Below are 12,663 nucleotides of genomic sequence, written 5' to 3'. Positions count from 1 at the left end.
TTGCTGGCTACTGCTGCTCCTCTCCTTCCTGTCTTCCTGTTAACTCCTCCTCCCCCTGAGTGAGGAGTTGTACAGTCTGAAGGCCTGAGGGACAAAGGAGTTTTTCAGTCTGTTGGTCCTGCACTTGGGAAGGAAAAGTCTGTGGCTGAAGAGGCTCCTCTGGTTGTTGATGACGGTGTGCAGAGGGTGACTGGCATCCTCCATAATGTCCAGCAGTTTGTCCAGTGTTCTCTTCTCTGCCACCGTCACCAGAGAATCCAGCTTCATGACACCCACAGAGCCAGTCCAACTGATCAGTTTGTCCAGCTTGGATGTGCTGCCCCCCCACATGGTGTAAAAGAGGACGCTGGCTACTACAGAGTGGTAGAACATCCACCGGAGTTTCCTGCAGAATGTTAAACGCTGGTGCACCAGATATAATTAAAAGGCAGCTATTTCCACAAGTTGCTGGTTACTTTTAAGTCCACAAAGGACTCGCGAGGAGCAATTTGAGAGGTTTTGGGTCTGACCCAGGAAAATCAGGGCATGGTTCTCCATCTTTTGCATTCTGAGAAACAAACATTTCTTGAGAATGTGTGTAGTTTTGAGTTGCTGGGTGAACCATGCCTTGCTTTTTCTAAGTTGGGCTCAAAACTTCTCAGTCAGCCCACCAGTGGTCAGAAAAGCCACTGTACTTTGGCTGATGCAGTAGTTAGCTGACTTGACTAAACTCAACTTTCATGCTGAGATCAAATGCAGCACACAAGCTCCAGAATGACATCACCACAGTCACCCAAAGTCCAAAATGTGGGAATGTAAACCAACTGAACCGGTTTACACACCATACTTTGTTTCGCTGATGTTTTGTCAAGGCCATTTGATACGTTTCAGCGGACGCTGGTTGACGTTTCATGGTCTGCTAAGTGCAGTTTAGCCCCTTCATGTCCACGTCTCCTCTCCTGGATTCTACATCCTGACGACAGCCATCTGCCCGCTGTCAGCTGAAGAGTCGTCTCCGGCAATTAGCTCCCTGCTGCTGTAGAGCAAAAGTTTGACCCGCTGCTCTAGCGCCGCTCGCTTCACCTCAGCATGATGTGTTGAGAGCCGGTCCTGACAAAAGAGCCAGACCTGTCGCGCGCATGCAGGCATGAGGTCACACCTCTTTAAGAACCCCAATGCAGCGTTCCCATCTCCACGTGTTTGTGTCAGAATGTGGAGTTTTCCGTGTTGCTCTCTTGCCCTCTCTGACAGTCGGCGGCCGTCCTACTGTTGTTGGCGTGACATTGAATTTGTAAAAGCCTGTGACATGAGAGAAATGAGTTCAGCGCGGCACCCTCAGTCAGCCGCACGTGGCTTAAAGCTGTATTTACTTGATTAATTAGACCTCCTTTGGAAAAGCTACACAGGTTAATATGGAGGCTGGTTTGGAACATTTAAAAAAAATAATCTAATGGGATGTTTTCCTCTTTTTGAAGGCTGAATGGCTTTTTATTTGCCCTAAATGAGGGCTGTTGCGTCTTCATAAAAGTTAATTGGGGTTGAATGCATGGTGCACATTAAAGCTGTGTGGATGACATGGAGAAAGTAAAACATTCTAAATACAGCAAGACAGTTTATTTTTTCCCCCTCTGCCAAGGAAGTTATGTGGTCATCTGTTCCTGTCTAACAGGATTACACCAAAAAATACAGAACAGGTTATAATGCAACATGCTGGAGGGGTGGAGTCATAGGCCAAAGAGCAAGATCAAAGGCCAGTAGCAGGATCATAGATCATGTGTAAGCAATCAGAAACATGGGTGAGCAGTCAGGATCAAAGGCCAAGACCAGAATCAGAGATTAGTGATCAGGATCTGAAATATGGGTGAGCAGTCAGGATCAAAGGCCAAGACCAGAATCAGAGATTCATCATCAGGATCGCAGGTCAGCAATCAGACTCAAAAGGTAAGGGCACAATCAGAGATTTGTGATCAGGATCATAGGTCCATAGGTCGACAGTCAGGATTAAATGCCAACCACAGGATTAAAGATCGGGCCACAAGACAGTAGCCACAATCAAAGGCCAAGAGGAGGATCAGCAATTACTGAGCAGGACCACAGGTCACCAATCTGTAGCCTGAGTGAGCCATTAGGATTAAAGGCCAACAGCAGGATCAAAGATCAGTGATCCAGATTAAAGATCATGGTCACAGGAAAGTAGTCGTGATCAAAGGCCAAGAGTATGATCAGCAGTTACTGACCATGACCACAGGTCAGCAATCAGCAGGATCAAAGATTTGTGATCAGCGTCCCAGGTCAGTGATGAGATTGAAGATCAGGATCACATATCTGCAATCAGCAACACATGAACAATCCGGCTGAAAGGAGTGTGTTCACGGTACCATGATCGTCAAACCATAGATGTCCGTCCATCCATCCATTTTCTTCCGCTTCATCTGACCTCCAGCTGATGGACAAAAATAAGTATAAGTCTGTGGGGTGGGGGGGGGCTATGAGAATTAAGCTGAGAAGTTCGGTGTAGTTAAAGGGTTTTAGGTGCTCGTGGGACCTTTCATAGGTTTGCACAAGTATTTTTTTGTAAACTTAAATTTACTAAATTGACCTAATTGCTAATTAGCTCTGTCATGCGTTCTGATTAAAGTTCTCTTGTTTTCACCCACATTTGTTTAATAAAATGTACGTGAGGAAATTATTAAAGAAACTTGATGAAAAGGTCGAGTCTGGAGTGGAATAAAAAACAGTCTTCAGAGTAACTGCTTAAAGATGTGAAAATAAGAATTGCTGTCGTGTGCGTGTGTCCTGTTTTGCGCGTTCCACCAAACGCTGACCTGGTATTGTTCCTCCCCGGGGCGTCCGTGCAGAAACTCATCTGCCGCCGCAGGTTTTCCTTACAGAGGATTCCCTGTGATTAACGGAGCGCGTGTACAAACGTCATGAAGTCCATCAGTGAATTAGTCAGTGTGTCTGTAAAATTTTGGTGTGTGACTCCGTAAGAATTGCTGCATGTTCGGCTCTGAAAGTTTGGATTCTGACTGGTGCAGGTGAGGACCAGTGAGCCTCCTGTTCTGGGGTCACATTGGGATCTTTTAACATAATTAGTATGTATTTTGCATATTAAATAAGAATGCTGGCACTGTAGAACTTTTCTGGGTTTGTCCTGGCAATTTTGCTAATTGCGGGGGTTCCTGGTGTCCACTAGTGGCCTGTGTGTGTGTGTGTGTTTTGTTCTTTGTTTGTTTTTTTACCTGAGGCCGTCAAATATGGCCGCCAGGTATTGCAAAGGCTTTGCGTCCATCCACCTGTCCATCTGTCTGTGTTCAGCGTAAGTCCAGTTCTGTTACTGCCACAGTCTTCAAGTTGACAGGAAACATTCTTCGGACAGAGACCTTGGACAAGTTCAAAGATGGGTAACCTTGACCTATTTTAAGAGGTTAAAGTCACATTCTGTTTCAATCTGTTCAGTTTTGTTTTTGAGTGGCGGACGTGACAGCCAATCAGAGTAGAGCTGCACTGTGATGTCATTGGCTGGTATCGCCAAAATCCCTTAGTTTTGTGTGTTTACATACATGTTATCATTTATTATGTAAAAGCTAGTGAGAAAAACACTTATAAAACTGAAAACTCTGTTTTTGGAACCTGGTATCACCTCTGGAGTCATTTAAGACATTTTAAGATTTAAGACTCAAAGCTAACTTCCTATGGCATTAAATTTGTCTCAATACCTGCAAATGCACAGAGGATGATCTACAAATATTCCTTAATTTGCGTGACTTCTGCTCGTTAAATCATAAATATCATTTTTGATTGATTGAGGGGCTTTATTGAACATGTACAAATTGTGCGTAAGACAATAGGATCTTAGATCTTAATAGTTAAACTGCATATTTTGAGGAACACGATGCTCATACAGCCGAGGGTATTCTAGCATTGCATTATATTTTTTCTATTTTTTAACGAGTTTTAGCTAATGCAGCTATGATGCTAGGAGCTAGGCTAGCTCCTGCTGTTGCAGGGCCTGTGTTTTAAAGCGTATTCAGTTTTAAGATGTAAAATGCATGACAGCTTGCAGAACAAACTGAATAAATGAATTAAGAGTGCAGATTTGGTAGGTTTTTTCAAATATTCATTATGACTTTTTTTTTTTTTTTTAACTGATTCAGTCCTTTGGAAACACAAAACTGCAGAAGCCTTGACTGTTTAAAATAATTGGTGTGTGTGTGTGTGTTAATGCTATGACTGTGGCTCTGAGGGGGTCGGCTGGCACTCTGTTGCTCCCTAACCCTGACCAGGTGACTCCGTCCTTGATCCACTGCGTGCAGACGTCTCGTCTGCTCCGTTCTCACAGCTGTCCAAATGAATCTGCCAGTATGGGGTTTTTTTTGGGGGGGGGGGGTGGGGGGGCACTGCATGAGGAAACTGTCAGAGGAGAGGTGAAGCATCTCATCTGCATCCTCTTAGCTTTTCATTTCATCGTTATGTCAACATCCAGAGCTGCGTTTTTTTGGTTTGTTTTTTATTTCTCGCTCTCTCAGCCACCGTGAATGTCACGGCAGCACTTTACGGCGAGAATGATTTCTTAAAGGCTGTATATATGCTGACACTTTTGTCGTATTCTCTGTTTTTAAAAACAGCAGCTACCTCAGTTGTGTGTGTTTGTCGGATCCATTAGGGTTGTGCTCTCTCTCTCTCTCAATTGTGCATCTGCTTCACAAATTCTGCTTTATGACTTTAGTCTTTAACTACCGTTAGTCAGGGACATGGTGACAGCGAGTGTGTTTGACGTCTTCATTTGTTGTTTTCTTGCCAGGCCGACTACTACACCTGCGTGGCGACGGTGGTGTACCTGCGGAAGGAGAACTGTCTCTACCAGGCGTGTCCCAGCCCGGATTGCAATAAAAAAGTGGTGGACCAGCAGAACGGAATGTTCCGCTGTGAGAAGTGCGGCAAAGAGTTTCCTAATTTCAAGTACCGCCTCATCCTTTCTGTGAGTGACTCGCTGCTGCGTATGCACACACACACACACACACACACACACAGGTTGTTTGTTCGGCCCCAAAGAGATGCTGCTGACTCAACACTTGTCAGCCGTCTAGTGACTTATAGTCGGCGGCGCGTCTCGTTGTCCTAGTTTAGTTTCTGTTGGGGCGATGCTCGCTTCCCACGGTGACGTCGTCCTCCTCCCTTTTATTTATATTTTTTCTTTTCTCGTTCTTGCAGCAGGTCCGTTTGCTCTTCTTTGTGGAGACCTGAAAGAGGAATTGCATTTTATTTTATAGATGGCACAATGGCGCCCCCTGTTGTCGCATCTAACACTAAGGGATGCTGGTTCTTTTCCCACATCGTTGGAGATTCTTATGCCACGTCCCTTCAAATTATGTTCAGTACATCTGAACGTTTATTTATTTATTGGTGATCAGATTTTTTCCAAAGTGGATTCAGTCTACATATATAGAGGTGGTTTTAACATGTGATTCAAATCACTTTTGTTTTTTGTTTTTTTGGTTTTTTTGCAAAACCTTTTCAGTGTGTCTCAGTCACTCACATAGGATTTCAAAGTGTCATGAACAATAGTGACGTAGTTCTGGAGATGTTGGAATAAGTGAGGGAGGCAAAGAAAACGATCAAAAACAAGTGAGCATGGTGGCACAGCTTTGCATTCTCCTCCGAAGGTCTATGTCACAACTCCACATAACCATTTCAGCCAGAAACCAGCAACAGTTTGCTCTTGGCCATGTTTTTCCTGGGTGCAGCCTGTTACCATAGCAACCAAAGTGGATCAGTCAATCAGTAAAATCTGATTTGAATTAGATTTGCAATAAATCTGGTTTGAACTGGCAATGTGAACAAGGCCTTCTGTGCCTTACTGTATTTTCTGTACAAGTTAAGTCACAAAGTTCACCTAGAAATAGTCTGTGGGGGGTTTTTTCCTCCCATGCTCCCCCTGTTGGTCATGTGATGTTTGCTGTGTCTTTGTGCAGAATATGAGCCAGCAAGTTTTAATAATTGCTTCATTGCAGAAGTACGTGTTCCGTCAGTTTAGTTTTATTTATTGCGCACCTTCTTAAACAACGCATCATATCGTTAGTCGAAAATCAGTCTGCAGAATTCAGCATGTATTCCTGGAATATTGTTTTATTTAGGTACTTATTTATTTATCTATTGTCTCTGGTGTCAGGCCAACATTTCAGATTACGGGGACAACCAATGGGTGACCTGCTTCCAGGAGAGTGCAGAGGCTATTCTGGGCCAGAACGCCATGTACCTGGGACAACTGAAGGAGACTGTGAGACGCCCGGTCCTGAATATAAGACAGGCTTTATAAAGCCCAGAAAAATTTAAATTTGTCAGCATTTGAAAAGAACATTTCCAGCTACAATTAAAGGTCTTTTAAACGTTTAACTTTTTTTTTACCTTTCTGTTTCAGAATGAGTCCGCCTTCGATGAGGTCTTCCAACACGCCAACTTCAACACTTTCATCTTCCGTAACAGAGTGAAGCTCGAAACCTATAACGTAAGTAAAGTGTGACTGTAAGAACGGGATAAAGATGTTTGTGTTTGTGGACTACAAAAACGGAGGTGCACGGAACAGCACGTTTGACGGTTTACCAAAGGTACCGAGAAGCAACAACCTCTACAGAGCGCCGTTGGCTTCGGGTGACTTTGTGAAGGCCGCGCACACAGATGAGTCGGGGGTCACCGTTTCTCATGGCCACACAGGAAGGAGTTTGTTTTATTTTCGGGAAGCACATAAAAGAATTGATTGAGCTGGGACTCTGAGCAGGATGCGTGGAGTCGAGCCAGGAGTCGACTCAGCCCCCCGCCGCACAGAGGAGGCCACTGTGTCCTCCGCGTTCAGCTCAGCGTCCTGACTGCCAATGGCAGCTCCGCAAGCGTGCGCCGGCTGCTGCCTCCAGAACCCATATCGCTTCAGCGGAGACACCTGCAGCCACAAGCCAACCGTTGTCAGCTGCTCGGTGTGCACAGCGGGTTTGATACGGCTCGGAATCGGGAGGCGTGCACTGACAGGTAGCCGTTACTGACGCCTTCCATCCTGTTTTTACAGCGACAAACGGGAGCACAGGGGTTTGAGGGTTTTCCTCAAATTTGTTGCCTTTCCAGATGTGGAGCACACCAATGTTTACGCCACTTCTGAAGGGCTGGATTAAAGGATGGGGGCTAACTGGTTTGCTGCTACTGGTTAGCATAACTGCATATGCTAACATAAACTGCTAATGTCTGGCTGCATGTTTTACTTTTTTTTTTTTTTTTTTTTAAGCCTTTTTGAAGTTAATGTACTGTACGATATGAATAGGCAGGGCGAGTGAAGCTTTGGTTCAGGAATTGAGTTTAATTCTTGGTTCGAGCTGCAGCGACTAGTCGACTATTAAATGAGCTATTTTGGTAATTAATCATTGAGTCATTAAAAAAAATATCCAGAATCTCTGATTTCAGCTTAAGCATGGCTGCTTTCTGGTTTATTTTACTAGTTTCTTGACTCAAAGTCACTAGCAGTAAACTGGAAGTCTCTGGGTTGTGGACAAAACAGGACATTTCATTATGATTATGAGAAGAATCATTACTTGCAGCTCTAGTAGCAGTAAAAGTAAAGCGAATTCCAACCTACAGTCCAAATCTCTCAGGTATTTCAAATGGTTCTGCCGTACCAAATAGGAGCAAGGTTGGAGGCCGAGGGCCTTGATCAGTAACTTTTCTGTTCTTGTGTGCAGGTCATCAGAGAATTATAAAACATGAAAATTCAAAGTGTTTTGTTGTCTATCGTACAGAAATTCCACAAATCTCCAGCAGCGCACGATGCTAACCTGGCACCACCTGGTGAAAGCTTGGCCCTTTCCCTGTTCTGCACGGTGACGCCAGAGGTTGGCAGAGTGCCACGCGGCATTCCCAGTTATAATGTGCTAGTACAAGAAGCTACCTAGAAACAACTCTTTCTTCTGATCCTTGCCTCCAGTTCACCAGAGAATTTGAGTTATCTTGTACATGGATTTGATATATATGTATAACACTAGCATGTTGCCCACAAGGATCCACATGCTCTAGATTGGGTAGTGTTTATAAAATAGTTATCTTGCATTTTTCAAGGGTGATAATAAATTATGCAAAGTTTGTATAATGAGTAAGAGTCCAGAATTTTTTTTAGAACCTTAGACCTCAACAGTTTTTAGAAGAACTCAACTCTTTTCATTCCTGTTAATTATGTCATTTTTAATGTTAATTTATTATCTTAATGTATTTAGAAATTGTTTCGGTTCTTATCATATACAATTATTATTATCTTATTATTTTGTTATTACTTCTGTTTTGTCATTTGATTTTTAAACAGACCGCAATAGAAATAAGTGTTTTCACTTTCTTGTGTCATCCATGTATTTTTCAGCGTATTTACAATTATATTATGTACTTACATTGAACATATTAAATAAAATCACACATGCACGCATACACAGACACCACTTTGCTTTTAATATATAGATGATTTACCGCCTCCTGCTGGTATGGCGTGTGAGTCCAGAATGTAATTTTCAGTGTTCATTGTTTTGTGTTGTTGGCTGACATCTGCAGTTTCTCCAAAAATATTAGTCCTATCAATGTTCCGTTTTGGTAGTGTTCATCCTTGACCCAAAATACATAAGCATACCAAACGGCAAGTGTCAGCTCTCCCCAGTTTGTCCATGAGTGAAGCCATATACACACACACACACACACGTCACATCGCTATTAATATATAGATGCCCGAGACTGCACCAGGAATAATCTGGGAGCATTCCAAAAGCATTCTGCTCAAAATATTGGGAGGCCAGTTGAATGTATGATTTTTTTGGGGGACAAAAAGGCAAACTAAACTTAACTACATTCTATCAGCATACACAGGCTCTGCATGAAGTCCAAACATGAAATTGTGGAACACAGTGAGATTTCGGAAACTTTTATGGCCCAGTCACATGACATACGACCATTCCTGAATGAAGGGAAACAAGTTTTTTAAAAAGTCAGAATTCGTTGCGAAAAGGTGGACAAAAGACTTTATCACTGAACAGTCTGCGAAGCAAGAGCGCCAGAGATGAAAGAGGAACTTAACAAAACCGAAACTAATGCAACAGAAGCTGTGGAGATCTGTGTGCACGTCGATGGACCACCTGCTTTGGTTCCTCGTCCAGAACAAAAGAGGGATCATCTCCTTCATTATCAGAATCCTCACTGACGACATGCTGCGCGCTCCGTCTTGCTCCAATTTAAAAAAAAACAAAAAAAAAAAAACAAACCCTCTGGTTGCCGTGGTCACTGCTCTATCACTGTATTACGTTACTAAGCCACATATATTGATTTATAACAGAAAACTGCCAAAACAGGGAATAAATATAAGTGTAAAGATGATTGAATATATCAGAGGAGTAAATTGATCAGTCCGTGTGAACACTGCGCATTGATTCCCCGGTCGCCTAATGGCGACTTCTGCTCCTACTGGCAATTAGGATGGGTTAAATGCAGTAGACACATTTCATTGTGCAGGGAACATGTTCTTCTGTGCATATGACAATAAAATTTCTTTGAATCCTTGAATGTGCAGTTACTCCACGAGCTGCAGCTGATCCACAACGTGAATTCTTCCATCTTTTGAATTATCTACCTGCTGCCACATGTACAGAAGGGCTGGATTGTCATTCCTACTCAGTTATATTTAATAAAAAATAAGCGCACGCAAGAGCTGCTGCTGCTGCTACCGCTGCATTCAAGTACCGTCGGAAATTACAAAACGTTTTTGTTGTTTGAATTTCAGCAGTTGCTTGTGGCAAAACAATTGAATGACAGCAAAACGAGACATGGATGAATTGAGGGGTTCGTTGCCCTTCGTTCAAATTTTTCAACACTTTAAAAATTGTGATGAAGCGCCAGCTGCAGGAACGAAGCTGAGGGAAGGTTAAACAATGTCAACGAAAGTCCAAATGTCTTGTTTCGTTTGGGCTTCGTTGCCTTTCGTTAAGTGCCTTGTGACTGGGCCATTAGAGTTCTCTGGGCTCCTGCACGTGCTTCCAGTTTAATTGAACAAAGTGCTTTTTTTAAAAAAAAAAAAAAACATTGTGAGCACTTTATATTTAACTGTAAAGCCTTCAAACATGAACATATGTCTCAGCCCAACAGAAGCCGATTTAGACTGGGGCAGCAGTCAGACTGTGTGTAACCTCAGTGTGAATGAACAGAATAAAGCCTGTGGCAGGAATGACCTTCTGTCTAGACGGCTGTGGAGGAGGTTTGAAAAGATCACGCCCAAACATGATTGAGTCGGCGTCGTAATATCAGTGGAATGTTTCAGTCTGTGCACTTTTGGTTTATTCGCCTTTTTGTTTTAGGGCAAAGCATGTCTGTGATTCTTGGGTGGATTTGTAACATTTTGAACTTGGACACTTTTGTCTTGCGCTCGATTCTGGTTTTCACTCAGTTAATTTACTGTAGGGCTGCAGAGTATTGGGTGCAGCCCTTTCCCACATGTCATAAAAGGCATGAGAAATTTTATTTTATTTGACAATCTGGATAAAGAAATCCTCACTGATTTATTGGGCAGGTTTTAGTCAGTCAGTTAGTTGACTTTCAGGATCTTTTTGGTCTTCAGCATGCCTGAAATAAATAGAACTAGACTGCTAGCTACAGTATCCCAATAAAGCCACAGATAAACTGGTTGGAAAATCTCTGCAAGTAACTTCAAACAAATTGCCTGTTTTTTTTGTTTTTTTTTTGCCTGTATCATCAATTCTGCACCAATTCCATAACTACTGATGCTGATTTTCTTCTTGCAGCAATCTTTTTTCTTTTTTTTTTTCCTTCTTCCTTTAACTTAGTTTTTGCCCACTTTACTGAAAAGAGCTTCTTTCAGTCAAATACAGGAAAAGGAAACACGCGGTTGTTCAGTTCTGACATTTCACAATAATAAACGTTTAAGATATGAGGTGAAACTTTCTCTACAGTTTGTTATTGACAGGCGCCACAAGTTAGTGACAAGTTGCGGTTAACGTGCCGTGTCTTTATGTGTAACTACCAGTAAATTAAAAAAAAAAACAGCGAATGCAAGAATCTTTAAATTGGTGTAAATTACATTTGTCATTTTAGTCAGGCAGCACAAAAGCTGTTGGGTGGCGTGTCTGATTTAATTTTCCTTCCTTGATAGCGCGCCTGCCCAGTGATGAATCGATACATGGTGCAGGCCCAGTTTTACTGCACTGTATGAATGGATTATTTTTTTGTTTGTGTGGTTTTTGACAGGATGAATCCCGGATCAAGGCCACAGTGATGGATGTGAAGCCCATTGACCACAAGGACTACATTAAGAGGCTGATTGTGAACATAAGGAAGCTGGCAGCACAGTAGGAAGGTGTCGGATTCATGTGTGCTTTAGCGTGGTTTCCCTTTATTTTCCTTCTGTTCAGAAAGTGTTTTTTCTTTTTTTTTTCTGTGCACTAATGGTGTGCATGTCTGTGTACTCGCCAAATAATAATCGATCAGCAGAATGCACAAAGTATTTGTGAATAAAAGGAATGAGGAAGAGTTTTATTTTTAGGGCAAAGCGCCTGCAAAGAAACTGGTGCCTGTCTTAAATCAGTGGTAATTGTTTCCTGCAGTCTTGCGGGGACTCGGAACAGCCACTCCGTGCACTCTGCCGTGCATGCAGACCGGCCAGACCAGCCCTGCACATTCCTGATAAGACCTTTTATTCACTTTTTTTATTTATATATATATGTACATATTTGGACTCTGCCTCACTAATCTTGACAAACACAAGCACACAACTCTGTGTAGCGCCGGGCTACCAGCAAGGTGCCATTTATTTAGGTAGAGACCAGGTGTTCCCATTTTCAAAGTCTGTAACTGTTTGTATGAGTTTTGAAGTTATTTTTGAAAATAAAGATTGTAGCCCAGTTTATTGTTGGCATTTATGTTTGTCCGTCGTGTGTTTGTGTTAAAGTACTGCTCATGTCAGTATAGTAACTACCTTCACCTGTGCTTTTTAGGAATCACTTCATCAGTCTGATTTTAATCTATAACTCGTAAACTGGTTTTTGAATTTATGTGAAACTTCACACAGTGGTAGTACCCAATATGAGGATGTGCATGCAGGAAAATAATTCAAGTCCAACATCTACAAGGGGAGAACTGGACTTTTTTTTTCTTTAACTGATGCAACATAGGGCGTTGATAATCTAAATGAAACTTGTACTAAACAGCTTCATTGTTTAGTACGACTTCACACAATTTTAGCACACTGTGTGAAGATGTACATGAAGGGAAATAATTCCAGCATCTTTTAAGTAGAGGTAATTGGATTTTGGGGGGGGGGGTGTCCCCCTTACATTTGTCAATTGCATTTGTAAACAAACATGTTTTGGGAGATATCTTAAGTGACTTGGTTACAAATGTGATGTAAATGAAGGTTACAAATGATCTTCTTATGGCCTCGGACAGTGGACTCATCTCTGTGCTTGTTCTGTTAGATCTCAGTGCTGCTTTTGATACTGTTGACCATAAAATTTTATTACAGAGATTAGAGCATGCCATAGGTATTAAAGGCACTGCGCTGCGGTGGTTTGAATCATATTTGTCTAATAGATTACAATTTGTTCATGTAAATGGGGAATCTTCTTCACAGACTAAAGTTAATTATGGAGTTCCACAAGGTTC

At 42.3% G+C, this 12,663-nt stretch overlaps 1 protein-coding gene across 1 annotated transcript in view; it reads left to right on the top strand.

Annotated features, from left to right (window-relative positions):
• rpa1 (replication protein A1) overlaps positions 1–11,358 on the top strand; it is a 64,060-nt gene extending 52,702 nt beyond the window's left edge. Inside the window, 4 exon segments of the mRNA XM_034169160.1 lie at positions 4,784–4,960; positions 6,152–6,259; positions 6,401–6,487; positions 11,251–11,358. Of these exon segments, the coding sequence (XP_034025051.1) occupies positions 4,784–4,960; positions 6,152–6,259; positions 6,401–6,487; positions 11,251–11,355 (477 nt within the window). The 3' untranslated portion in view covers positions 11,356–11,358.
• Positions 11,359–12,663: the final 1,305 nt, after the last annotated feature.

The sequence above is a fragment of the Thalassophryne amazonica genome, chromosome 4, assembly GCF_902500255.1.
Source record: "Thalassophryne amazonica chromosome 4, fThaAma1.1, whole genome shotgun sequence".
NCBI classification, from domain to species: domain Eukaryota; kingdom Metazoa; phylum Chordata; class Actinopteri; order Batrachoidiformes; family Batrachoididae; genus Thalassophryne; species Thalassophryne amazonica.
The sequence above is the reverse complement of the archived record's forward strand: the minus strand, read 5'-3'. Positions and strand labels throughout refer to the sequence as shown.